At 41.2% G+C, this 26,810-nt stretch overlaps 1 protein-coding gene across 11 annotated transcripts in view; it reads right to left on the reverse strand.

Annotated features, from left to right (window-relative positions):
* cep170aa (centrosomal protein 170Aa) overlaps positions 1-26,810 on the reverse strand; it is a 129,914-nt gene that overhangs the window by 37,609 nt on the left and 65,495 nt on the right. For 10 of the 11 annotated variants that reach the window (XM_060925628.1, XM_060925623.1, XM_060925622.1 and 7 more), the window contains exons 7-8: positions 24,786-24,923; positions 12,416-12,853 (exon numbers count right to left, since the gene is read on the reverse strand). In XM_060925628.1, the coding sequence (XP_060781611.1) occupies positions 12,416-12,853; positions 24,786-24,923 (576 nt within the window). Of the gene's footprint in view, positions 1-12,415; positions 12,854-13,909; positions 14,006-24,785; positions 24,924-26,810 lie in introns of those variants that run through there. The other variant, XM_060925631.1, reaches the window with a different exon arrangement.

A 26,810-nucleotide genomic window follows, 5' to 3' on the forward strand; every position in this document is an offset into this window, starting at 1 on the left:
TACAGGCTCAAAAATACAATGGTTGTTGATGTAGCACATCTTATATTTGATTAAATGTCCGTTATCAAGCTTTACCTTAACCAGACACTTTTGGTAGCCATCAACAAGCTTCTGGCAAAATTTGGGTTGGATATTTGACCTCTCTTTTTAGGGACGAAATGGTAGAGTTCAATTAAATTTGTGTTTCCTCACACGGACCCGACTTTTAAGCACAGGCCACATATTTTCAATAGGGTTATGGTCAGGACTTGTTTTAAACTTCATGTTAGTCTGCTTTATCCATTTCGCAACCAGCTATGATGCATTTGGGGTCACTGTCCTGTTGGAACACCCAGTTGTCTCCAGGTTTCAACCATCGCGCTGATGGCTTGAGGTTATGCTGAAGAATTCTGAGCTAGTCCTCCTTCATTATTCCATCCACTTTGTACAAAACAGCCCCAGAGCATGATGCTACCACCACCATTCTTAACAGCTGATAGTGTTTCTCTGTACCTCTGGTCAAACAACTCAATCTTTTTTCTCATCTGAATATAAAACTTTCCTCCAGCAGGGTTTTTCTTTGTCCATATGGTCAGCTACAAACTTTAGTCGAGTTTGAAGGTGTCAATTTTGGACCAGGGGCTTCTTTCTTGGACGGCAACCTCTCAGTCCATGGTGATGTAAAACTCAATTGACTGTAAACGTTGACAATGGTGTTCCAGTAGTTTTCAGTTCCTGGCAGGACTGTGCCTTGGTTGTTCCTGACCATCTGAATGAATTTCCTCTCAGTTGAGAATGACAGTTTGGCAAAGTGGCTACACCTTCCAATAACCCAATAACTTGTACTTATGTACAACTGTTTGATCTTGGAATCCAAGAATAGGCGTATCAGACACTCGCTGGCTGTGCTGTGAAAATTGTGCATGCAGACACTCATCTAAGTTTCCAAATCTGTCACTGCTTAACTCTTGAACATTTTCTATCGTGAAAACTATCATTAAAAAGCTCATCTCTGCTTTCCAAAGAAATTTATCTGGTTAAGATATGTTCAGTACTTTGGGAGTAATGTCGGGTTGAAGTTGGTACAACAGAGTTCACTCTGCTCACGGGACGTTGGGAAACTGCCGGCGCTTTTTGAGTCATGGGAAAGTGATCAGGCTCTCTCTCTTCTGATTGGTTTCCGACTGTGTTACTCGTGAATATCAATCAGATAACTTTTATACGGATGTCCTCTAGTTCTCACTGTTTCTGATGAAGTATTCAGCAAAATTTTCCGTCAGCTAGTTTTGATGTTATGATTCACGGGAGGATTTGAAGTGAGTTTTCATAGTTTTACCGACTTATTTTTTCAAATCAAACTGATCTGTGAATAACTATTCACTATTCATAAATAACTATTGTAGAAAATAACTGCAGTTGTTTTGATGAAAAATATTGAGATCTTAGTGGTCGGAATGATATTTTAACAAACCGGAAGTCAGAAACGCGAGTGTCAATTTCAATTCAATTAAAACTAGACGGCCTTTCAATTTCATAAAATCGGTGAAATTTAGATCCCTCTGAAATTTGTTCACTGTGATTTTATGTTTATTTCTGGACTATCTCACAAAATATCAGGCCATTCTGTGGCTAGGAAGTTATTTAATTTGAAGGGATTCCCGAACAAATAATGTGCATGAAATCGCTCGCTTTGCGCAGTCAAACAGACAGAGGAAGTCCGTGTGCGCATGCGCAGGTTTACCTGATTCTGCTTCTTTTGGGTTTTATGGCAGCTGGCATCCAGTATTACATTACTGCCATCTACAGGTTTACCTTGACCGTGCACTGACGGTTCCATCATTCTGTCGCTAAACAAACAGCTGATCACACCGAGGTGCTCGCTGACCGCCGATATTTATTAGTTTGGTCCTGCGTTTCCTTTCCTTCACAACATAATGTCTTTTCTTCTTGCTTTCCGTTACTGTAGTCGGTCTTTCACGTTTCATTCGCACACTCACGTCCTCCATTTTTCTCTCCTGTTTCAAATTTGTATCCCACAATGCCTTATGCAAATGAGGAAAGCCCACCACATCATGCATAACGTAATATCTTGAATTGGGTCATGGTGAAGCAGGAAAAAATAGCGGAGAATTTAGGGCCACGTGGCCTTAAATACATTGATTGTTCTATTTTAAAAAAACAAACAAATAAAACTGGAAGTCTGTGATTCGAACTCAGTAGCTTTTGGTCTACTAAACAAAAATAATTGGGTGTCGGGTAAAATTCTTTTTATGACCTACACTTGAAAAATCTGAAAGGCAGTCTCTCTTTAATGGTTTTACCCAATTAGCAAATATTAATTTGCATAATTTGTTTTTACTAATTTTCAAACTTTGTATTCAGTATACAGCCATCTATGTGCCTGCTAATTTCCATGTTAATACCTTGAAAAATAGAAAAGTTATTGAGAAAAAAACATTTGATTTCATTCGTTAATGAGGCCTATTTTGGACCATGTGATCCTCGTACATAACATTTACGGGAGTTTTCTAAAAATTAAGCTGTTTTTTTCAGTGTTTGATTTGTAATCGCTCAAGAACGGAATAACATATTCTGTAATAGTTTAGCATTCAATTATGAATTCAATGAGAGCAGTTTCAAGCAATCTGGATTGAATTTGAATTTTCACCTGATATGCCTACCGAGAAACACTTCTGAGTTGTGTAAATCTTGTGTAAATTAAAGGTACAAGACATTTTGGTACTTTCAGCACCACTGAATTAATAATCTAAGTGGGCGTATGTACGGTATAATTTTGATCCTGTGTTGACTTCAGAAAAACCCAAAATGAATTAAAACATGTCCACCGAATTCTTGCTTTTTTTTTCTATTAAAGATGTATGTTGGACAATCCTTCTGTCCCAGAAAAAGAAGAGTTCAAAGAAATCACTGCAAGTCCAATACTGCCATGACGTTCATGTCCGTGTAAGTAAACGCCTGAGTGAAACTCTATATTTACTTACAAGAACATGGACATTGTCATTTAATACACAAAATTTGAGTAGAATGTGAACTGGTGACTTCATTTGGTTGTGCAGATACACCCTGACCCCCAACTGTGGGAAGGATGAGGTGCAGCAGCTTGGTGTGAAGTAAGGAAATGTGACAGCTAGATGGCAAGAAAAGCAGAGTGAAGACGTAAAGGAATTGGAGGTGAGGATGATTTTTATTTGAGCCGGTTCAGATTATACTATACAGTGAGAGTTCGCAGGCAGAGAGAGAGAGAGAGAGAGAGAGAGATTCACCCTGCACTAAACACCGGCATCTCATGCAGCAGTCCAATGACAAAGGAGCTCTTCTGTTCCACATAGCCTGCTTTTTGAATCAGTCTCCAAATGAGTCATTGTCTCCAACTAATATGATCACACACAAAGAAACGATCTTAACTGCACCAAAACTGATAGTTAACCCCATTCGAGGCCCTCCCCATTCAAGCACCCACCTGAGATCATGAATATTAATGTCCTTGTCTTTCGTCTCAAATTTCCTCTACGATCTTCTTAGCACCCTGTACAGAGGATGCTCGTCACCTACTAGTGTATTCCCACAGACAGGCACTCCAGTAATCCTATCCAAAGAATCCCCAACCTCTTTAGCCATGCTAAATTTCCGAGTGAGAGTACTGTGTAGACTGAAATACATCTGCAACAAGAAACGAGTCCCCCTCAGAGATCACTGAGCCACGCCTCATAGCAAATTGACTGCAGAGACCAACATGCATAATCAATCACCTGCACGCACAGCTCACACGTCTCCGTTCACATCTGTTATGTCAGCATTCCGCTAGCCCCAAAAGCACACGGTCATCAAAAATTAGTACCCATTTCATTATGAAAGCCAACTGTGCTAAAATGAAAGGGTGTTGCTTTTACAAAGCATCAGGCTGCAGCGTTTGAGGAGAATGAGAGGAAAAGGTGCAATCTCTACCAGAAAGAATCATCCAAAAACATCCAGTTTTTTTCCCCCTCACACAAACTCCTCCTTATGTATTAATTTGCATCCTAAACACTAATCACAGCACAGATGCTGATGATCTGTATAAATCGAATGCCTATGATAAGGAAAGGTACGAAAGTGGAGCGTTAAAGCAAGTGGCAGTGCTAAGCTCGAGGCGTTAGGAGAAGTTGATTTAAGAAGTGCTGGGTTATACATTCTGTGATAATGACTGTCTTTCCAGGAACAACTGCACAACTCTGAAGCGCACTCCTAGTCACACTGCACATCTTTATCACACATCTTATTTTTCATTCTTTCAAAAGTCTGAGCACCTGAACAATAAACCGCCAATCGAAATATTTTTACTCTTTTAATTGAATATTGATAGAAGTCTACAAATGTAACACAATCACCAGGAAATACAGTGTCTTGCAAAAGTATTCATCCCCCTTGGTGTTTGTCCTGTTTTGTTGTATTACAAGCTGGAATTAAAATGGATTTTTGGGGGGTTAGCACCATTTGATTTACACATGCCTACCACTTTAAAGGTGCAAATTGTTTGTTTGTTTTTTTATTGTGACACAGACAATAAATAAGATGAAAAAACAGAAATCTTGAGTGTGCATAAGTATTCACCCCCTTTCGTATGAAACCCCTAAATAAGAGCTGGTCCAACCAATTCACTTCATAAGTCAAGTAATTAGTTGATTAAGATCCACCTGTGTGCAATCAAAGTGTCACATGATCTGTCACATGATGTCTGTATAAATCAACCTGTTCTGGAAGGACCCTGACTCTGCAACACTACTGAGCAAGCAACATGAAAACCAAGGAGCCTCCAAACAGGTCAGAGACAAAGTTGTGCAGAAGTATAAATCAGGGTTGGGTTATAAAAAATATCCCAAACTTTGAATATCCCAGGGAGCACCATTAAATCCATTATAGCAAAATGGAAAGAATATGGCACCACTACAAATCTGACAAGAGAAGGCCGCCCACCAAAACTCACAGACCGGGCAAGGAGGGCATTAATCAGAGATGCAACAAAGACACCAAAGATAACGCTGAAGGACCTGCAAAGATCCACAATGGAGATGGGATTATCTGTCCATAGGACCACTTTAAGCCGTACACTTCACAGAGCGGGGTTTTATGGAAGAGTGGCCAGAAAAAAGCCATTGCTTAAAAAAAAAATCATGTTTGGAGTTTGCCCAACAGCATGTGGCAGACTCCCCAAACACATGGAAGAAGATTCTCTGGTCAGATGAGACAAAAATTGAACTTTTTGGCCATCATGGGAAACGCCATGTGTGGCGCAAACCCAACACCCTGAGAACACCATCCCTACAATGAAGCATGGTGGTGGAAGCATTATGCTGTGGGGATATTTTTCATCTGCAGGGACAGGAAAGCTGGTCAGGACTGAAGGAAAGATGGATGGCACTAAATACAGGGCAATTCTGGAAGAAAACCTGTTTGAGTCAGCCGGAGGTTTAAGATTGGGACGAAGGTTCATGTTCCAGCAGGACAATGACCTTAAACATACTGCTAAAGCTACACTGGGAAACATTTAAATGTCTTTGAATGGCCTGGTCAAAGCCCAGACCTCAATCCAATTGAGAATGTGTGGCATAACTTGAAGATTGCTGTACACCAACGCAAGCCATCTAACTTGAAGGAGCTGGAGCAGTTTTGCCTTGAGGAATGGGCAAAAATCCCAGTGGCTAGATGTGCTAAGCTAATAGAGACATACCCCAAGAGACTTGCAGCTATAATTGTAGCAAAAGGTGGCTCTACAAAGTATTGACTTTGGGAGTGAATACCTATGCACACTCCAGATTTCTGTTTTTTTCATCTTAATTATTGTTTGTGTCACAATAAAAAAACAGTGTGCACCTTTAAAGTGGTAGGCATGTTGTATAAATCAAATAGTGCTAACCCTCCAAAAATCCATTTTAATTCCAGCTTGTAATGCAACAAAACAGGACAAACACCAAGGGGGATAAATACTTTTGCAAGGCACTGTACATACGGTACAAGATTAAACTTCCTTCTTTCGCTGTACTGAATATTTACTTTAAACACTGTCAGAATTGTATGATTTTGATAAAAGAGCTTTACCCAGCGGGTCTGACTGAGGCTATCTAACATAAGCACTACACACTGCCAATTTCATACGTCACTCTTCTCTGCTTGTGATATTTCTTGTCTTTGTTAAACAGGCTCCAAGAACGAGGCAACACACTCCATTCCAAACAGCACACCCCACATACTTTAGTAGCATCACACTGAAGACGCACATAGTGAGCATATAAGTAGAAAACGCAGGTCTCTATTAGGGGTGTGCAAAATAATCGTCATGACAATGCATCGCGATACTAACTTTCATGATATACTGCATCGATTCTTGATGCCAAATATCGATTATTAATTTTAAAAAATGAATAAATAAAATTATATGAATGGTTGGCGAACATCAGCCAAAAACAAGTAGAATACAACTTCCAGTCCTGTAGATGTCGCCGTGGAGTTTTTGACGCCCGCTGCCTTCATGCCAGTGGCATTTCCGGCAGCGGGCTACTGCGACCTAGACATTCTGCATAGACATCATATGCGACTGCGACTCTGTTTACAAATCTCGCTGGAACAGCGCGCACGACATGCTTGAGCGCTTTTTAGAGCAACAGCCTGCCATCCACGCTGCACTCCTGTCTGCAGAAATACGTAAATCTGAGAAGGACATCTGCACACTCACCGAGTCTGACATAACTGCTGCGGTACTACAACATGCTAAAAGAAATATGCTAAGTGAGTGTATTGTTTCCTAATTTGAGGATGCTCCACAAACTATAAATGCATAAGGCATTTAAATATAATGTAAAGTAATGTAACAAATAATGTAATGATGATGATGATGATGATAATTTAATGTACTGAGTAATATAGTATATATATTTTGATATTTATTATTGCCTTGTCCTCCCATACTGCAGGTGCTGCAAAGAAATTGAAAACTGCTGCTATTAGTTTTCTTTTATTATTTTTAGTTTTATAAATCCTATGCACTTTTTGTCATTAGTGTGTCCACTTGTTAAGTATGGAAACAGTAATATTTGTTTTAATGGCAACTACCTCCAAAGTCGTTTCAATAAATTCAGTTATGAACTGAGTTGCTCTGAGTTGTGCATCAATTGGAGACACTATCCAGATCGTACACAGCCACTGGTAATTATGCTCTATTTTTATTTTTTTTACATTTTCACTGAAGTATGTTGAATATATCGCAATGCATCGCAATAATTCAAGAATCGTGATGCATCGTGATAGTATCGCATCGTAGCATGTGAATCGTGATTCGAATTGAATCGTGACTTCTCTGCCAATACCCACCCCTAGTCTCTATTCAAAGGACTGCAGATTTGGTCAGGCGTAACTGATTAACTATAAAATGGCAAAAACTAGAAAAGCTATAGAAGTGTAAAAAGTGTATACACCTTTTAAGTCTATTCCTTCTGTCCTTTACTCAGAAATATAGCAAAGCCATATTAACCCACACCATCTATTTACAAAATAGGAAATTTAAATGTAATCAAGTGCTGAATCTGCAAAATATACACAATATATCAGTGCTAACACCACAAACATGTCTGACCTGTCACCCTTCTGTGAAATCACCAGGGCTATTTGGAAGTTCATATGTGACAGTGAACAACACAGGATTCAAAAACACATGTAGGACTACAGAGCCCTGAACTTCAAACGTACCATCCAGAGTCACACCAGTGTCAGCTTGGCCAGAGAGCTAATGTTTAATTTCCATATTTAATTAAGTTACAGTCTAATGCACAGCTTTTTAAAATTATTGAATAATGTTTTAATTAGTTAAAAACAAGAAACCTAAGATACATATCCAGGCAATGGTCATTTTAGCTGTATCAATAAATGTATCATATCAAGACATAAATCCAAATGGTGGCTTTTTTTTGGCTAGGCAGTGTATGATACAATTCACCCCTATTGCGATATAGTGCGATACGACATGATTTGATGCAACACGATGCGATGCAATGCAAAAAAAATAATAATAACGTTATACAATTCAATATGGTAGTTCTTCCTCCTCCATGACAATCCTCCATGTGACTGAGGAGGGTCTGGCATGACGAGGAACTTTCCGTCCTGAAATCCCATTGGCGCTATCCATTGGTGAGAGAGCCACAGGGACTTTTATTCTGAAATCCTGTTGGAGCCATGGCTAGTGAGCCATGATAAGGGAGCCACCACGGTATACTCTTTGCCTGGACATGCCTCCAATTCACGTGAGATTTGGCCAAGAGATTTGATGAGAATTGGCCACTGACGGCAGTAAAGATGAGTAAGCATGCTTGAGAAACAGTTTAGAGAGGAGGAATCAATCGAAATATAAAATTTCTGGTCAAAATTATTGTCCATATTTCTAAACTCGAAGGACACTCGGCAGAGTGCATGCCTCCACCATGGCACTTGTTTGTATTTGCATCAAAATCTAATCAATTGTTCCTTGGCCCATGGCCTACCTTTCCTCAAAATTTCATCTGTTCACTACTTTTTGAGTTACATTGGGAACAAGCAAAGAAACAAACAGAGGCAAAAACATAACCTCCTCCAACAAAGGCGGAGGTAATACTAAAGCCATAGGGTCTCTACTAATAATTATATATATATTAATAAATCAGATTTTACCAATGCAAAGATATTACAAACGGTGCATCCCGAGTGTATCCCGTGCACACTTTTTTTTAATTGGGGCAATCGCATCATCTCATCTCATTATCTGTAGCCGTTTTATCCTGTTCTACAGGGTCGCAGGCAAGCTGGAGCCTATCCCAGCTGACTACGGGCAAAAGGCGGGGTACACCCTGGACAAGTCGCCAGGTCATCACAGGGCTGACACATAGACACAGACAACCATTCACACTCACATTCACACCTACGGTCAATTTAGAGTCACCAGTTAACCTAACCTGCATGTCTTTGGACTGTGGGGGAAACCGGAGCACCCAGAGGAAACCCATGCGCTCACGGGGAGAACATGCAAACTCCGCACAGAAAGGCCCTTGCCGGCCACGGGGCTCGAACCCGGACCTTCTTGCTGTGAGCCAACAGCGCTAACCACTACACCACCGTGCCGCCCCGCAATCACATCATGAACTTTTAAATCAGTGCCCTGATGTGAATCGGTGAATCTTACCATCACAACTATACACTAAAGTGTACTACAGAAGGTTTCTTGAGAAACAAGAAATTTTGTACAAAAGCCCATCATCAGCTGTACAAACAAAATGTACTGTAGTTACAAGTATACATTTCAAGTGCAGTATCACGTGCGTCTCAGTATAACAACACTATGGCAAAACATTACAGGCATCATTTAACATCACTGCACTCAACACAAAATATGTGCACGGTTTTTTTTAAACATTTTTTTGCACCCTAGTTTTGCAGCGGAGGTCAAATCTGCCCAGCCTTCACTCAAATATATTCCACAAGCTGTGAGAGTGTAGAAAGTGTTTCACAGTAGAAATGCACCTGCTGCATGATCGCGTTGCCCACCCACAGGAGAAGCATGCTCAATTTAATTTGTCAGAATTTGATATGGAATACATGGTCAGATTAGTCTTGGGCTATTTAAATACAGCACTGGAAGACATGGAATTGAGTTACTTATTGGAAAAACAATCAAACCTTTGATACCTCATGCAATTTTGGCCTAAAATGCTGAATTATTATCAGATCAGATTGGATATATTTGCTAATCTAATCCCTTTATGAGTTTTATGCTGGGAAACGACATGTTGATGATGCAACCTAGATCTTGTCTGTGAAAACAGGACACAAAGTGTCTTGTCATGATCAAATAACTTGGCAGATCCGTATTGGGTATCAACTGGAGATAGCGCAGATCCAATACCCAGTGGATCGGACATTGGAGAAAACATATCGAATCTTGGATCCTATAATAAATGGCCATGATTGGACCTAGATTTGGAAAAGAAATGTATTTTTGGACTCGGAAATGTTTACCGAAAATACTGTAAATTTTCTTTTGGGCGGCACGGTAGTGTAGTGGTTAGCACTGTCGCCTCACAGCAAGAAGGTTCTGGGTTCGAGCCCCGTGGCCAGCGAGGGCCTTTCTGTGCGGAGTTTGCATGTTCTCCCCGTGTCCGCGTGGGTTTCCTCTGGGTGCTCCGGTTTCCCCCACAGTCCAAAGACATGCAGGTTAGGTTAACTGGTGACTCTAAATTGACCGTAGGTGTGAATGTGAGTGTGAATGGTTGTCTGTGTCTATTGCCAAGTTTACATTAGACCGTATCTGTCTCGTTTTCTTCGCGGATGCACTGTCTGTTTACATTAAAATGCCTGGAAACGCCGGGAAATGGGAATCAGCCAGGGTCCACGTATTCAATCCAGATCGTGTCTGGTCCGGTGCTGTGTAAACATTGAGAATACGCGGATACGCTGTGCTGAGCTCTAGCTGGCGTCGTCATTGGACAACGTCACTGTGACATCCACCTTCCTGATTCGCTGGCGTTGGTCATGTGACGCGACTGCTGAAAAACGGCGCGGACTTCCGCCTTGTATCACCTTTCATTAAAGAGTATAAAAGTATGAAAATACTGCAAATACTGATGCAAATACTGCCCATTGTGTAGTTATGATTTGTCTTTAGGCTTGCCATCCTTCCACTTGCAAGTGGTAAGTGACGCGCATGCCGATATGCACTGAGATCACACACACAGCGGCTCAGTCCCGAATCACTGCTCGTGCGCTTCACTCGCGCGCTCTGTGAGCTGCGCAGGGCCGGAGTGCGCACCCTCCAGAGGGCACTCGCTGTTCAGGGCGGAGTGATTTGGAGCGCAGGATGCCTGCGGAGCCGAGCGTATCCGTGTATTGGCGTTGCTGTGTGCACGCGAATCGTGTATTGGCGTTGCTGTGTGCACGCTAATCGTTTTAAAAACGTTAATCTGATGATCCGCTGATACGGTCTAATGTAAACCCCACCTATGTGTCAGCCTTGTGATGACCTGGCGACTTGTCCAGGGTGTACCCCGCCTCTCGCCCATAGTCAGCTGGGATAGGCTCCAGCTTGCCTGCGACCCTGTAGAACAGGATAAAGCGGCTACAGATAATGAGATAAAATTTTCTTTTGTGATTGTTGATTTAAAAAAAAAAAGATACTTTCTTCTTCCTCTTCTTCTTCTTTCGGATGTTTCCATTAGGGGTCAGCACAGCAGATACTGTCCCTCCATCTCCTCCTATCTGCCATATCTTTTTCTGTCCTCCTTCACCACGTCCATAAACCTCATTTTTGGTCGTCCTCTTTTCCTTTTACCTGGCAACTCCATCTCCAGCATTCTTTTCCCAATATACCCTGGATCTCTCCTCTGTACGAGTCCAAACCATCTCAATCTTGCCTCTCTCGCTTTGTCTCCAAACCGCCCTACATGTGCTGTCCGTCTAATGTTCTTGTTTCTCATCCTGTCCAACTTTGTTACTTCCAATGAAAATTTCAGCATCTTCAGCTCTGCTACCTCCAGTTCAGCCTCCTGTCTTTTTCCAAACTATACACACCATCATAGCTGGTCTTGTACACTTTCCCTTTCACTCTTGCTGGCAACCTTCTGTCACAAATCACTCCTGACACTCTCCTCCATCCATTCCAACCTGCTTGCACTCTGTTCTTCACTTCTCTTCCACACTCGCCATTACTTTGTACATTTGACCCCAGATATCTGAACTCATCTGCTTTGACCAGCTCTATTCCTTGTACGGTAGCTGTACCATTCCACTGTCTTCAACCTCATTCACACACGTACTCCATCTTTCTCCTACTTACTTTCATTCCCCTTTTCTCTAGGGCATACCCCTCCATGTCTCTAAGTTTTCTTCCACTTGCTCCCTGTTCACACTACAGACCACAATATCATCTGTAAACATCACTGTCCATGGAGCCTCTTGCCTGATGTCATCTGTCAACCTGTTATATCAACAATTATCCATCCATCCATCATCTGTAGCCGCTTATCCTGTTCTACAGGGTCGCAGGCAAGCTGGTGCCTATCCCAGCTGACTATGGGCGAGAGGTGGGGTACATCCTGGACAAGTCGCCAGGTCATCACAGGGCTGAAATCAGCTGATATTTGATGGTGGTATCGTGCCATCTTTACTATACACCAACACTCAGAGCTCTGATATAAGTACTGAATAAAAAACTGGGAACAGGATGCCCATAATAAATTGGATTTTAAAAATTCTTTTGAGATAATTATGCCAAGCACATTAAGTTTCATGTTGTAAAAATCGGTTTTCGGACACCGACGGTAGAAATTTAAACGCATCATTTTGACCTGAATAGAACAACAAGACCAACACTGTACATTCATTATGAAAGCAATATATTTAAATCGTTGGTACTCCTCACCTTTCAGCCTCTTGAGGTGGACAGGAACATCACTCTTAATGCTTTTACTGTCTTCCTCTGTAGACTCGCGCCTTACCATGGGAGGATTGTTGTGTGCGAGCCAGTCGGCCACTTTGCTCTCTGAGGCCATGATGGCTGCCTGTAGGCTGCTGAGCTCTTTACTCCCTGGCTGTGATTTTTTAGATCTTGGACGTGACACATGATCCTTAATGGTCACCTTCCCTGGAGAGGTGCTATCAAACTCGATGGTAAAGGAGGTGTTAGCTTGGGCGGCTTTGGCTGCTGCGCTGCTCTCCGTGTCCTTGGTCGGGACCTCGTGGATGCTGTCCTCTGCCATCTGGCCGTCTTTACTTGGGATCTCAAAGTAGCTGGGCTCGGGGCCTGCAGCGCTCACACCATTCTCCTTAGCCTTCTCTGTCCGCTTAATCTCCTTGGTGTCTGTGAGGCACAGAAAAAGGAACACTAGAGATTAGCATCAGGGGTCAGGGGTCATGAGTTTGTGCAGAACGCTCAACAAAGCCAGTTTTAAGCACTGGACCATTCATCTTGATAAATGTCTGAAGGGTACACTTAACAAAAACCATTCGGTGGGTGTGCAGTCATAATTCAGTTTAGTGCATCTGACACGACACTCCTAACGACAGCCAGTTAAGAAATGCTCGTATTAATGATTATGTAACTTAATTTGTTCATAACAGCTGCCTTGTGGCAAAATGTGAAAATGCAACAAGACATTTACTTTGCACTGATTGCACAATTCAGACCGGCTTTTATACTTCATGTGAAATTGATATTCACAAACAAGAAGTCTAGGAATTTGCACAATTTTAATAACAACAGTCATTGAGATTAGCATACAATATAATTCAGTAGAATTACTTTATCAAGGAAGTTAAAGCGGATCATCTTTCCAAAGTCTTGATTTATCAGATTCGGACCTGGGCGTTTCTACAAAACCACAGCATCTGACATAAATATGAAAAAGGAAAAGGAGAAGTAGGGAAAACCCAAAGATTCTCATCTTATGAGAGTATTTTTCTGTATTCTGCAGAGGAAGAGGCCGTTAAAACATCTTTTCAACCTCATAACAGCAGTCAAAACAAAAAAAAAACCCATCTCACCGACTTTACAAAAGTACAACGATATAAAAATACTACAGCTTTAGGTATCCTCCCGAATTTCACACCCAGTCAGAGCGGTGGTGAAACTTCCTGTTATTAAAAAAAAATTCCCTTCCTCACACTCCAAGCACATGTTTTCAGTTTATGAACCAAATCGAACTCTCTACAAATCCAATTTATAAGATCAAATGTTCACAAACAACAGAATGTACGTTGTGTTCAGAATGCACGGTTCTACTAAACTGACAGGAACTCGAATTTCAGCGACAACAGCATGATCGTGCTCAAAAGAATAGCCATGTTTTTGATATCTGATACTTTCTACATTACTCCTATATTTATTATACAGTAGATAAACAGGGAGATTACTTACGAATGAGGAATGTGAGGTTTCAGTGGTAAGAGGCAAAGTGGCGTGGCTTTACAGAGATGCATGTGAAAAACCCTTCGGTGACAATCTCCGGCTTGGGGGCTGGGCTTGGCTACAAACAAGCCTATTCACAGTTCCTTTGCATGCTGCTGCTTTTCACCTCCTTGCTGCTCTAACTCCGCTACCTTTCACTGAAGAACAACAACCTTCACCACAGTCTAAAAATAGCAGTGGGAGAGGGCACTTTGATGTGGGAAGCAGTTACACGGAGTTTATTCTCTCATTCTGCCTCGGGCACAAAAAGATGGTGGTTCGCTTTGGATTGGAAGACGTAGCTCGACAATGCCATTCGGTGTCCAGTGTTGTCCCTGAAAAGTGTGTTTGCCATGATTTTTACCTCAGCATCATCAACTGTGTAGAGCAATACAGCTTCTTTTCACAAAGAGGCTGCTGTCTGAGGGCAAGTTTATTTAAGACACTCAAGGACATGAAACTGCATTCACTCAAGAATTTGATCTACTTTTATAATCGACCCTCACAGAAAAGTACAGACATCAAAATCTCAACATATTGCTAAGAAAGCACAGCTTCACTTTCTTTTGGCCCCATTCACACCTGGCATTAGCAGACATCCTGGGGAATTTGATCACAAGTGGACAGCACTAAGTACAAGTGTGAACGGGGTCAAATGTGCCTTGAAGATGCATTGTGATCCAATCACTGAAACCACATTCGGTGGTAGTCTGGGGCGCCGTTCACACCTGGTATTAACATTCGTCCTGGATGGTTATGTCACAATGTGTTGTTGTTTTTAAACAACGTAGTCCATTTCCTGTCCCTCGTCTGCCGGAAATCTCATCTCATCTCACTATCTCTAGCAGCTTTATCCTGTTCTACAGGGTCGCAGGCAAGCTGGAGCCTATCCCAGCTGACTACGGGTGAAAGGTGGGGTACACCCTGGACAAGTCACCAGGTCATCACAGGGCTGACACATAGACACAACCATTCACACTCACATTCACACCTACGGTCAATTTAGAGCCACCAGTTAACCTAACCTGCATGTCTTTGGACTGTGGGGGAAACCGGAGCACCCGGAGGAAACCCACACGGACACGGGGAGAACATGCAAACTCCGCACAGAAAGGCCCTCGCCAGCCACGGGGCTCGAACCTGGACCTTCTTGCTGTGAAGCGACAGTGTTAACCACTACACCACCGTGCCGCCCCTGCCGGAAATTAAAATAATAATAAGAAATCAAAACTTGGTGTGTTGCAGGAAAACCATATTGCCCAAGATCCTTAACACACTCATAATATAACTCTATGGCCTTGTTGAAATTTCCAGACGTTGTTGACAAAGACAACTTACATGATTTGAGCATCCACTTTGCCTGTTGTTATTGTCTGTTGTTGCACTGTAAAATGACGTCATTGGTGTGCAAATAAGTACATACTTCTGTTTATGCAGCTGATGTTAGTACAGTATGCGGTCCTTGAATGTGGACCAGAACACATTCGTGTACACGTTGCTAAAACAATGTGGCCATATGTAGCTTTGACCACCTCTGGTCTAGTGATCAGATTCCACTGTGTCTTCAGAACGCATTTGGTCATGTTCACACTTGTACTGAGAGCTGACTACTTGACTATGTTCAGACTGCACCCTGAAACAACCCATATCCAATTTTTTTGCCCATATGCGACCTGTATCCGATTTGTTATTGACAATCTGAACGACACAGATCCGATTTTTTTCACATGCGACCCAGGCCGCTTGGATATGTGGTCCTAATTCCGATGCATATCTGATATTTTCACATGCGACTGCAGTCTGACCGGACAGGTCGCATTCATGCGACCTACACGTCAACAAGAGACAAACGTCACTATTCTGCGTTGGCTAATCCCGCCTCTTTGGTGGAAAACAACAACATTTGGACAGTTTTCAGAATTTAAATAGACTTTTATAGAATTGATCAAGCTAATGGTGGATTTGGTAGGGACCTGGATGTTGATCTGTTAGCCTGATTAAATAAAACAGTTTCTATAACTGATTTATAACTTAAACCATCCTGTATTACAAGATTATAAGATTGTTCTGGAAATTTCCAGTAATTTGACACCTTCGGTCTCACCTGCTGCCCACATTAATCAGATTATTGTGTGAGTTCCGCCGCCGCCACAAAAACCACATCGCCAGGTCTCGCCTCATCTCCATGCTTTACTTGCAAACTTGAAGAGTGCGCTTTTTTTGTTTACATATTACGTAGATGTGCTTATTACGTGTCAATTTGCGCATGCGGGACACTTTTGGGTCGTTTTCCGTTCATATTGAAGATCGCATACAAGTCTCATATAATTGGTAATGTGAACGGCCTAACAAAAAAATCGGATTTCACAACAAATCGGATATGGGTCGTTTCAGGTTGCAGTCTGAACGTAGTGCTTGTTACCTGATCACCCAGGACATATCTTAATACCATGTATGAACAGGCCAGAGATGCATATGGACATATCACATCAACGGCATCCCAGACAGTATCACGGGACTAACTGATCGCCCGAGCCGGAAAATATGTAATCGTTACGAGACTGTTTGGAAATCACGCTGAACGATAGCGCTATCTCCTGCTAGGCTGATGGATAAATGTGACACTATTGCTGGGTCTCAGTCACGTGACTTTTCTTAGCGATTTTACTGGAAGTGAAATAGCTGGTGGTCTAAATGGCTGCCGTAGTGCAAACAACTAACGATAACTTATCAGAGTATGCCCGTAATCTAGAAGCCACTGCTGGCTTTAGAGATATTCAGCAGATTGCTGTGTGCAATGGAATCGACCCCTACAGTCTGGGAAAGAAGGATTTGTCATACGATCTCAAACTACCCTTCAGTCGAGTTCCCCGACATCTCAAACTATCTGGTGTTGCAGACATCTTTCTACACTGCAAAACAGATGAAAGCATGGAAGAATATGGAGGCTTACAACTTTTTCTGTCTGTGGCTGGGTAAAGGACCTCGGGATCAAGTCACTACTGAATGAATCCTGTTTTGTTTTTGCCTGTGTAAGTATGGTTTTTTTTTCTTTTTTTTAAGCTTTTCGCTCACGTCTTTACAACGAAGCACTGCAAGTTGATGTGTAAACAGATGTGTAAACAAACAATAGTATAAACAACTCTGTGTGTGATATATATATATATATATATATATATATATATATATATATATAAAATCTCATCTCATTATCTCTAGCCGCTTTATCCTGTTCTACAGGGTCGCAGGCAAGCTGGAGCCTATCCCAGCTGACTACGGGCGAAAGGCGGGGTACACCCTGGACAAGTCACCAGGTCATCACAGGGCTGACACATAGACACAGACAACCATTCACACTCACATTCACACCTACGGTCAATTTAGAGTCACCAGTTAACCTAACCTGCATGTCTTTGGACTGTGGGGGAAACCGGAGCACCCGGAGGAAACCCACGCGGACACGGGGAGAACATGCAGACTCCACACAGAAAGGCCCTCGCCGGCCACGGGGCTCGAACCCAAACCTTCTTGCTGTGAGGCGACAGCACTAACCACTACACACACACACACACACACACACACACACACTTCAATAGCATTTCTATACCTAAAAACAAAATTTTGACCTGTTTCCACACATGCTGTTAAAATTTGAGGTTAGTTGAATGAGAATTGGCAAAGTTATTAGATTGTGAAATGATATCAAATTTTTTGAAACACGGAGCTCCTGATGAGTATAAAATGTGTTAGTAAATGGCGTCCAGAGCTGTCACTCATTATTCATGTTACAGGCGGAGCTTTCAGTCCAGGAAGCTATAACTGTTATGCTCCAGATGCTCGCTGCTGTGTTTATACTCACCATGTGCCTCCGTCAGAGGTTTAGCACGGTATCTTATAAACCTTTGCTGTCTGTCATCCTGATGTCATTCATACACAACGTAAAGTTTGTGTGCTGTTTGAGTGTGCTTTGTTTGTGTTCAGTGCATTGGTTGAACTGTGGTTTAGCACGAGACTTTGAGCACAGAGGCTAATGATGCACGTTTGGCGAACTTGTACAGGTTTGCACCCTTGGTTGAGCACAGCAAGGTGTGCAACGTTCAGAGCGTAGTCTGTAAACATTACTCTGCAAAATTGTGTATTTGTTTACAACCATGTTATGTTAATTTTGTTTTCTTTAGTTTTCATGGTGCACGGTGTGTGGTGTTCAATGCTATGCCGGTGTTCAAGAGGAATAAAACTCATCTGCACCCATCAGAGACTCTGCTGTCGCTCTTAATGCCAAGGGCTGCTACAGTGTTAGTAAATAATCCCACGTTATTTTTTAAAAAGCAAATTAAAAAGAAGCACTGAATAAAAACCCATCTATCTTAGGAAAATAAAGATACACATTTTGTTGTCCGGGGGCGGCACAGTGGTGTAGTGGTTAGCGCTGTTGCCTCACAGCAAGAAGGTCCGGGTTCGAGCCCCGTGGCCGGCGAGGGCCTTTCTGTGCGGAGTTTGCATGTTCTCCCCGTGTCCGCGTGGGTTTCCTCCGGGTGCTCCGGTTTCCCCCGCAGTCCAAAGACATGCAGGTTAGGTTAACTGGTGACTCTAAATTGACCGTAGGTGTGAATGTGAGTGTGAATGGTCGTCTGTGTCTATGTGTCAGCCCTGTGATGACCTGGCGACTTGTCCAGGGTGTACCCCGCCTTTCGCCCGTAGTCAGCTGGGATAGGCTCCAGCTTGCCTGCGACCCTGTAGAACAGGATAAAGCGGCTTGAGATAATGAGAGATGAGATGAGATTTTGTTGTCCGGTGGTCAAGTGTTTGAGATACAATGCCTTCCACTTACGGTCGGGTTCTCTGTGGTGGCACACTGTCAGTAATGATGCTGAAAGCCCGAGTTCGGAGCAGCCTCCAAACATGGCTGCTCTGGACTCAAGGCATCAAAAATCACGCTGATGCATTACCATATTCTCTTAAGCATGGAGCACCGCTATCATTATACTAAAATATTTCAGTAATTTCAACACAATTTCATCCCTATTATTAGACTTGTGATTAGTCTCACTTCCACTTTTGAGTGTGTAGCTCACACACAATGGGACACCCTGCTGTCCTGAAGCATCAGAAATCTCCAATCTTTTACTCCTGGATGGTAAAAGGTAATAGGATCATAGACCCGGGAAAAAACAAATCTAAACACACCACAGGAGGGCTCAGGCTACTCAGTGTCTGTCTTTGCCATTTTTGCAACCTTGCTGGATCAAACGAGCTGCATTAAAATACTCACTGTTGAAATATGTACAGGAACACTGCTTTAAACATACGCTTGAAATTTTTTCCATCCTCACAAATGACATGGCAAAGCCCAGTTAGGAAGGCAATAATGATACACTGCATAAATGTCTATAAAGCAGTTTCTTTCCAGACTTTTTTAAATTCATTGTTACTTGTTTAGTCCATGTACTGTAACGTCGTCACCTCGTATCACTGTTAAAATGCTGTGCCAGAACAGCTATTCATGATAGATTCCAGAGGGGAAAAAAACCACTGTTTATTTGGTCCAAGACACATCTGAGGATAATATCTAGCTGCATAAAATCTGTTAAAAAAACCACACTAAAAACTTTATTAATCTGCAGCTCTATATAATATTAAAGATCTACCAAGCATTATTCTTCATTTATCTTTGCACATAATACAATTTCTAGTACTACTGTTACCACATAGTGTTATAATAAATCCATATAAATCAATATGAAAGGTAATAAAAATGAAAAAATCTGACTAGAAACAAAAAGTTGACTTGAAGAACAATAAAAATCTGTAATCATCGATACACATTTGTAAAGAAAGGTGATTTGGTTTATTTGAATGGCAAGCAGAGCCCCTGAATTGTACACTTTCACTCTGGGTTACAAGGAAATGCTTTCATTTCAAAATGTTAAACTTGGCTCTTTACCCCTTAATGACGACATATGACGACCCCGTGTATATCCCGAAATGACGACATATGACAACCCCGTGTATATCCCATAATGACGACATATGATGCCTTGTCTAAAACCTTGTCAAAACCTTGTCTTTAGACTTTTTTTCTTGTAAATATGTTCTCAGGGTGAACAGTATATACATATACAAGGGTGGCTGTAGCAACTGCTTTAAAGGGTAAAGATCTAGGCGTATCGGATGCTCGCTGGCCGTGCTGTGAAAATTGCGCATGCAGACGCTCATCTAAGTTTCCAAATCTGTCCTTGTTTAACTCTTGAATATTTTCTATAGTGAATACTATCAATAAAAAGCTTATAATTTCTGCTTTCCAAAGAAATTTATCTGGTTAAGATCTGTTCAGTACTTTAGGAGTAACAGCAGGCTGAAGTTGGTACAACAGAGTTCACTCTGCTCGTGGGACGTCAGGAAACTGCTGGCGCTTTTTGAGTCACGGGAAAGCGGTCAGGCTTTCTCTTTCTTCTGATCGGTTTCCGACTGGATTACTTGTGAATATCAATCAGATAACTTTTATAAGGATGTTCTCTCACTCTCACTGTTTCTGATGAAGTATTCAGCAAAATTTTCCGTCAGCTAGTTCTGATGTTATGATTCACGGGAGACTTTGAAGTGAGTTTTCATAGTTTTACCGACTTATTTTTTCAGATCAAACTGATTTGTGTAAATAAGTAACTATTTTAGAATATAACTGTAGTTTTGATGAAAAATATTGAGATCTTAGTGGTCGGAATGATATTTAAATAAAACCGGAAGTCAGAAATGCGAGTGTCAATTTCAGTTCAATTAAATGGAATTGTTTATTGGATGTGGCTCACACAGTTTTTTCGAGGTTAGCTTTGAAAGCTGTAAATATTAAGCAAAATAATCATTTATATTCTTTCATATAAACACAGCTACAGAGCACAGAGGGTATTAGAAATAATCTTTTATTACTGTTTTATTTTGATAGAGAATGGTAGATGTGAATGACATTCAATGTTTATTTATGCATATTTTATAAATGTAATTGTAATTAACATTGATTTCTCCTTCTTTGTGATGTATAAATGAGAGTTAAGATCAGCTTTATATTGTATAAATAAAGCCATTTGGTGAAACTTTGAAGAAGAGAGTGTACCAATTTAACAATTTTACCTAGTATAATTGATACTAATTAAATACTAATTTGCATAATTTGTTTTTACTAATTTTTAAAAAGACTTTTGTATTCAGTATACAACCATCTATGTGCCTGCCAATTTCCATGTAAATATCTTGAAAATAAAGTTATTAAGAAAAAAAACATTTGATCTCATTCATTAATGAGGCCTATTTTGGACCATGTGATCCTAATACATCATAATCATAATAATAATAATAATAATAATAATAATAATAATAAATAATAATAACAATAATATTATTATTACAGTAGTTTTCTAAAAATTAAGCCTTTTTTTTGCAATCTTGGGTTTGTAATATCTCAAGAACGGATAAACATAATTTTAAATAGGTATAAAATAAGTCTTGCCAGGCAAAACAAACCTTGCCCGGCAAGACTTATTTTATACCTATATGTTGATAAAGATTTTACAGTGGTGCTTGAAAGTTTGTGAACCCATTAGAATTTTCTGTATTTCTGCATAAATATGACCTAAAACAATATCAGATTTTCACACAAGTCCTAAAAGTAGATAAAGAGAACCCAGTTAAACAAATGAGACAACAATATTATACTTGGTCATTTATTTATTGAGAAAAATGATCCAATATTACATATCCGTGAGTGGGAAAAGTATGTGAACCTTTGCTTTCAGTATCTGGTGTGACCCCCTTGTGCAGCAATAACTGCAACTAAACATTTCCGGTAACTGTTGATCAGTCCTGCACACCAGTTTGGAGGAATTTTAGCCCATTCCTCCGTACAGAACAGCTTCAACTCTGGGATGTTGGTGGGTTTCCTCACATGAACTGCTCGCTTCAGGTCCTTCCACAACATTTCGATTGGATTAAGGTCAGGACTTTGACTTGGCCATTCCAAAACATTAACACCATTTTTTGGTATAACGACTTGTGTGCTTAGGGTCGGTGTCTTGTTGCATGACCCACCTTCTCTTGAGATTCAGTTCATGGACAGATGTCCTGACATTTTCCTTTCGAATTCGCTGGTATAATTCAGAATTCATTGTTTCATTAATGATGGCAAGCCGTCCTGGCCCAGATGCAGCTAAATGGGCCCAAACCATGATACTACCACCACCATGTTTCACAGATGGGATAAGGTTCTTATGCTGGAATGCAGTGTATTCCTTTCTCCAAACATAACGCTTCTCATTTAAACCAAAAAGTTCTATTTTGGTCTCATCCATCCACAAAACATTTTTCCAATAGCCTTCTGGCTTGTCCACGTGATCTTTAGCAAACTGCAGACAAGCAGCAATGTTCTTTTTGGAAAGCAGTGGCTTTCTCCTTGCAACCCTGCCATGCACACCATTGTTGTTCAGTGTTCTCCTGATGGTGGACTCATGAACATTAGCCAATGTGAGAGAGGCCTTCAGTTGCTTAGAAGTTACCCTGGGGTCATTTGTGACCACGCTGACTATTACATGCCTTGCTCTTGGAGTGATCTTTGTTGGTCGACCACTCCTGGGGAGGGTAACAATAGTCTTGAATTTCCTCCATTTGTACACAATCTGTCTGACTATGGATTGGTGGAGTCCAAACTCTTTAGAGATGGTTTTGTAACCTTTTCCAGTCTGATGAGCATCAACAATGCTTTTTCTGAGCTCCTCAGAAATCTCCTTTCTTCGTGCCATGATACACTTCCACAAACATGTGTTGTGAATATTAGACTTTGATAGATCCCTGTTCTTTAAATAAAACAGGGTGTCCACTCACGCCTGATTGTCATCACGTTGATTGAAAACACCGGACTCTAATTTTACCTTCAAATTAACTGCTAATCTGAGAGGTTCATGTGCTTTTGCCACTCACAGATATGTAATATTGGATCCATCCATCCATCCATTATTTGTAGCCACTTATCCTGTTCTACAGGGTCGCAGGCAAGCTGGAGCCTATCCCAGCTGACTATGGGTAAGAGGCGAGGTACACCCTGGACAAGTCGCCAGGTTATCGCAGGGCTGACACAGAAACAAACAACCATTCACACTCACATTCAGACCTATGGTCAATTTAGAGTCACCAGTTAACCTAGCCTGTATGTCTTTGGACTGTGGGGGAAACTGGAGCACCCGGAGGAAACCCACGCAGACATGGAGAGAACATGCAAGCTCCACACAGAAAGGCCTTCACCGGCTGCTGGGCTTAAACCTAGGACCTTCTTGGTGTGAGGCAAGAAATATAGAAAATTCTAAAGGGTTCACAAACTTTCAAGCACCAGTGTGTGTGTGTGTGTGTGTGTGTGTGTGTGTGTGTGTGTGTTTAAAAGACTGGTTTAATTTCATTTGCATGATATCAGCGTTAGATATGTTAAGTAACAAAGTGATCATTCCTGTTCCTGTATTGTTTCCACCATGACTTGAACTATAAATTTCATGTGTTCTCCTCAAAAAAAGTGCCAAATTTTCCAGAATAAGCTTTATAATTTTGTCCATATAAAATGCCATCTTTCAGATAAGCAATGCATCAGATTAAGTTGCTGTCTCCTGTGATCTCCATGGCACAAAAGAAAACATTTGATGGACTTATATGGTTAATATTTTCATAAATTATGTATACATGTATTTAATATTGCCCTTAAATAGCATTCAAAGATTATTAAGCGTATTAACTTTAAACAAAACATGAATTTTACAGTGAAGTATTGTGCTTACAATGACCTGTCGGACAATGGTACTGGAATTACTACTGCTCGCAGCTCAAGTTGATATCACACAAGTTTAAGGTTAGAATAGACACTATATGGCCAAAAATTTGTGGACACCTGACCATCACTCCCATATACATGCTTTATGAACATCCCATTCCAGATTTAGTCCCTACTTTATTGTGATAATAATCCGCTCCACTCTTCAAGGAAGGCGTTCCACTAGACAGGAAAGCACTAGTGAGGTCAGGCTCTGAGGAGCCCTGGGGCACAGCTGGCTTTCCAGTTCATCCCAAAGGTACTCAGTGAGGTTGAGATCAGGGCAGACCACTCGAGTTCTTCCACTCCAATATTGGCAACCCATATCTTCATGGAGCTCGCTTTGTGCACAGGAGCATTCTCATGCTGGAAAGGGTTTGGACCTCTCAGTTCCGGTGAAGGGAAATTGTACTGCTATAGCATACAAAGACATCCGATACAATTGTGTGCCTCCAACTTTGTGGCAACAGTTTGGGGAAGAGCCACATTGTCAATCTCCAACCCATCAGCAACTCATATGTAAGTGTACGAGCAGCATGGAACTCTTCACTAGGTATACTTATCTCAATTCTGGCCATTCTCTCTCATTCATTCATCTTCACTTTACCCTGATTAAGATAAATACACACCCTGGAATAGCCAACCCACCTACCAACATGTATTTGGAGAATGGGAGAAACTGGAGAACCCATAAGAAACCCACATGGATACAGGAAGGACGCACACACAGGACTCCTCACAGACAGTGCCCTGAGCCCAGGATCAAACCAAGGACCCTGGAGCTGTAAGGTGGCATTGCTACTCGCTGTGCCATTGTGACCCCCCAATATTATAATTTCTATACATAACCATTCATTCTACAAGTTGTACACAACGAACAAGTTGTATGATAGCTTCAGGTATAACAGGCGGAATGAGCACTTGTGAATAATTCAGTGATTTTTTTTGTGCAGGATAAACCACTTACTATTCCATAAGCAATGTAGGAAAATGGAACTGAGGCCTCACCTGTCCCAAGAGTCTCCTGTTTTTTCCCTGCTGCTTTATTCTCCTGTTTAAATGAGTTCTCGTCATCAGCATCACCATCACCCCACCAAGAAGGCTGTCCATACAAAGGTGTTCCTCTGTGTAGGGCTGCAGTATCACCTACAACAAGAAAACATCAGTTTATCAATTCATTCAAAGACAGGTTCCAGCCATCACTTTTAATTAGCATCATAATTTTAACGCATCATGCTACTATTCTGTACTGATTGAAAACATAATGAACCTATATTTTGCACTTGGCAGAGGAAAGTAAGCCATATGTTATTGTGTGAATTTTAATTAAATAAAACCTCACTCCACAAGGTTATTAGTGTAAATGGTATGGAGCCAGTAGCAGCTGGTAAGAATAAGTTCAACAATTTGTACAACCCCGATTCCAAAAAGTTGGGACAAAGTACAAATTGTAAATAAAAACGGAATGCAATGATGTGGAAGTTTCAAAATTCCATATTTTATTCAGAATAGAACATAGAGGACATATCAAATGTTTAAACTGAGAAAATGTATCATTTAAAGAGAAAAATTAAGTGATTTTTAAATTTCATGACAACAACATATCTCAAAAAAGTTGGGACAAGGCCATGTTTCCCACTGTGAGACATCCCCTTTTCTCTTTACAACAGTCTGTAAACGTCTGGGGACTGAGGAGACAAGCTGCTCAAGTTTAGGGATAGGAATGTTAACCCATTCTTGTCTAATGTAGGATTCTAGTTGCTCAACTGTCTCAGGTCTTTTTTGTCGTATCTTCCGTTTTATGATGCACCAAATGTTTTCTATGGGTGAAAGATCTGGACTGCAGGCTGGCCAGTTCAGTACCCGGACCCTTCTTCTACGCAGCCATGATGCTGTAATTGATGCAGTATGTGGTTTGGCATTGTCATGTTGGAAAATGCAAGGTCTTCCCTGAAGGAGACGTCGTCTGGACGGGAGCATATGTTGCTCTAGAACCTGGATATACCTTTCAGCATTGATGGTGTCTTTCCAGATGTGTAAGCTGCCCATGCCACACGCACTAATGCAACCCCATACCATCAGAGATGCAGGCTTCTGAACTGAGTGCTGATAACAACTTGGGTCGTCCTTCTCCTCTTTAGTCCGAATGACACGGCGTCCCTGATTTCCATAAAGAACTTCTAATTTTGATTCGTCTGACCACAGAACAGTTTTCCACTTTGCCATTTTAAATGAGCCTTGGCCCAGAGAAGACGTCTGCGCTTCTGGATCATGTTTAGATATGGCTTCTTCTTTGAACTACAGAGTTTTAGCTGGCAACGGCGGATGGCACGGTGAATTGTGTTCACAGATAATGTTCTCTGGAAATATTCCTGAGCCCATTTTGTGATTTCCAATACAGAAGCATGCCTGTATGTGATGCAGTGCCGTCTAAGGGCCCGAAGATCACGGGCACCCAGTATGGTTTTCCGGCGTTGACCCTTACGCACAAAGATTCTTCCAGATTCTCTGAATTTTTTGATGATATTATGCACTGTAGATGATGATATGTTCAAACTCTTTGCAATTTTACACTGTCGAACTCCTTTCTGATATTGCTCCACTATTTGTCGGCGCAGAATTAGGGGGATTGGTGATCCTCTTCCCATCTTTACTTCTGAGAGCTGCTGCCACTCCAAGATGCTCTTTTTATACTCAGTCATGTTAATGACCTATTGCCAATTGACCTAATGAGTTGCAATTTGGTCCTCCAGCTGTTCCTTTTTTGTACCTTTAACTTTTCCAGCCTCTTATTGCCCCTGTCCCAACTTTTTTGAGATGTGTTGCTGTCATGAAATTTCAAATGAGCCAATATTTGGCATGAAATTTCAAAATGTCTCACTTTCGACATTTGATATGTTGTCTATGTTCTATTGTGAATACAATATCAGTTTTTGAGATTTGTAAATTATTGCCTTCCGTTTTTATTTACAATTTGTACTTTGTCCCAACTTTTTTGGAATCGGGGTTGTAGAATTCATGTGCTCTTCCTGT

The sequence above is a fragment of the Neoarius graeffei genome, chromosome 7 (genome assembly GCF_027579695.1).
Source record: "Neoarius graeffei isolate fNeoGra1 chromosome 7, fNeoGra1.pri, whole genome shotgun sequence".
Taxonomy (NCBI): Eukaryota; Metazoa; Chordata; class Actinopteri; order Siluriformes; family Ariidae; genus Neoarius; species Neoarius graeffei.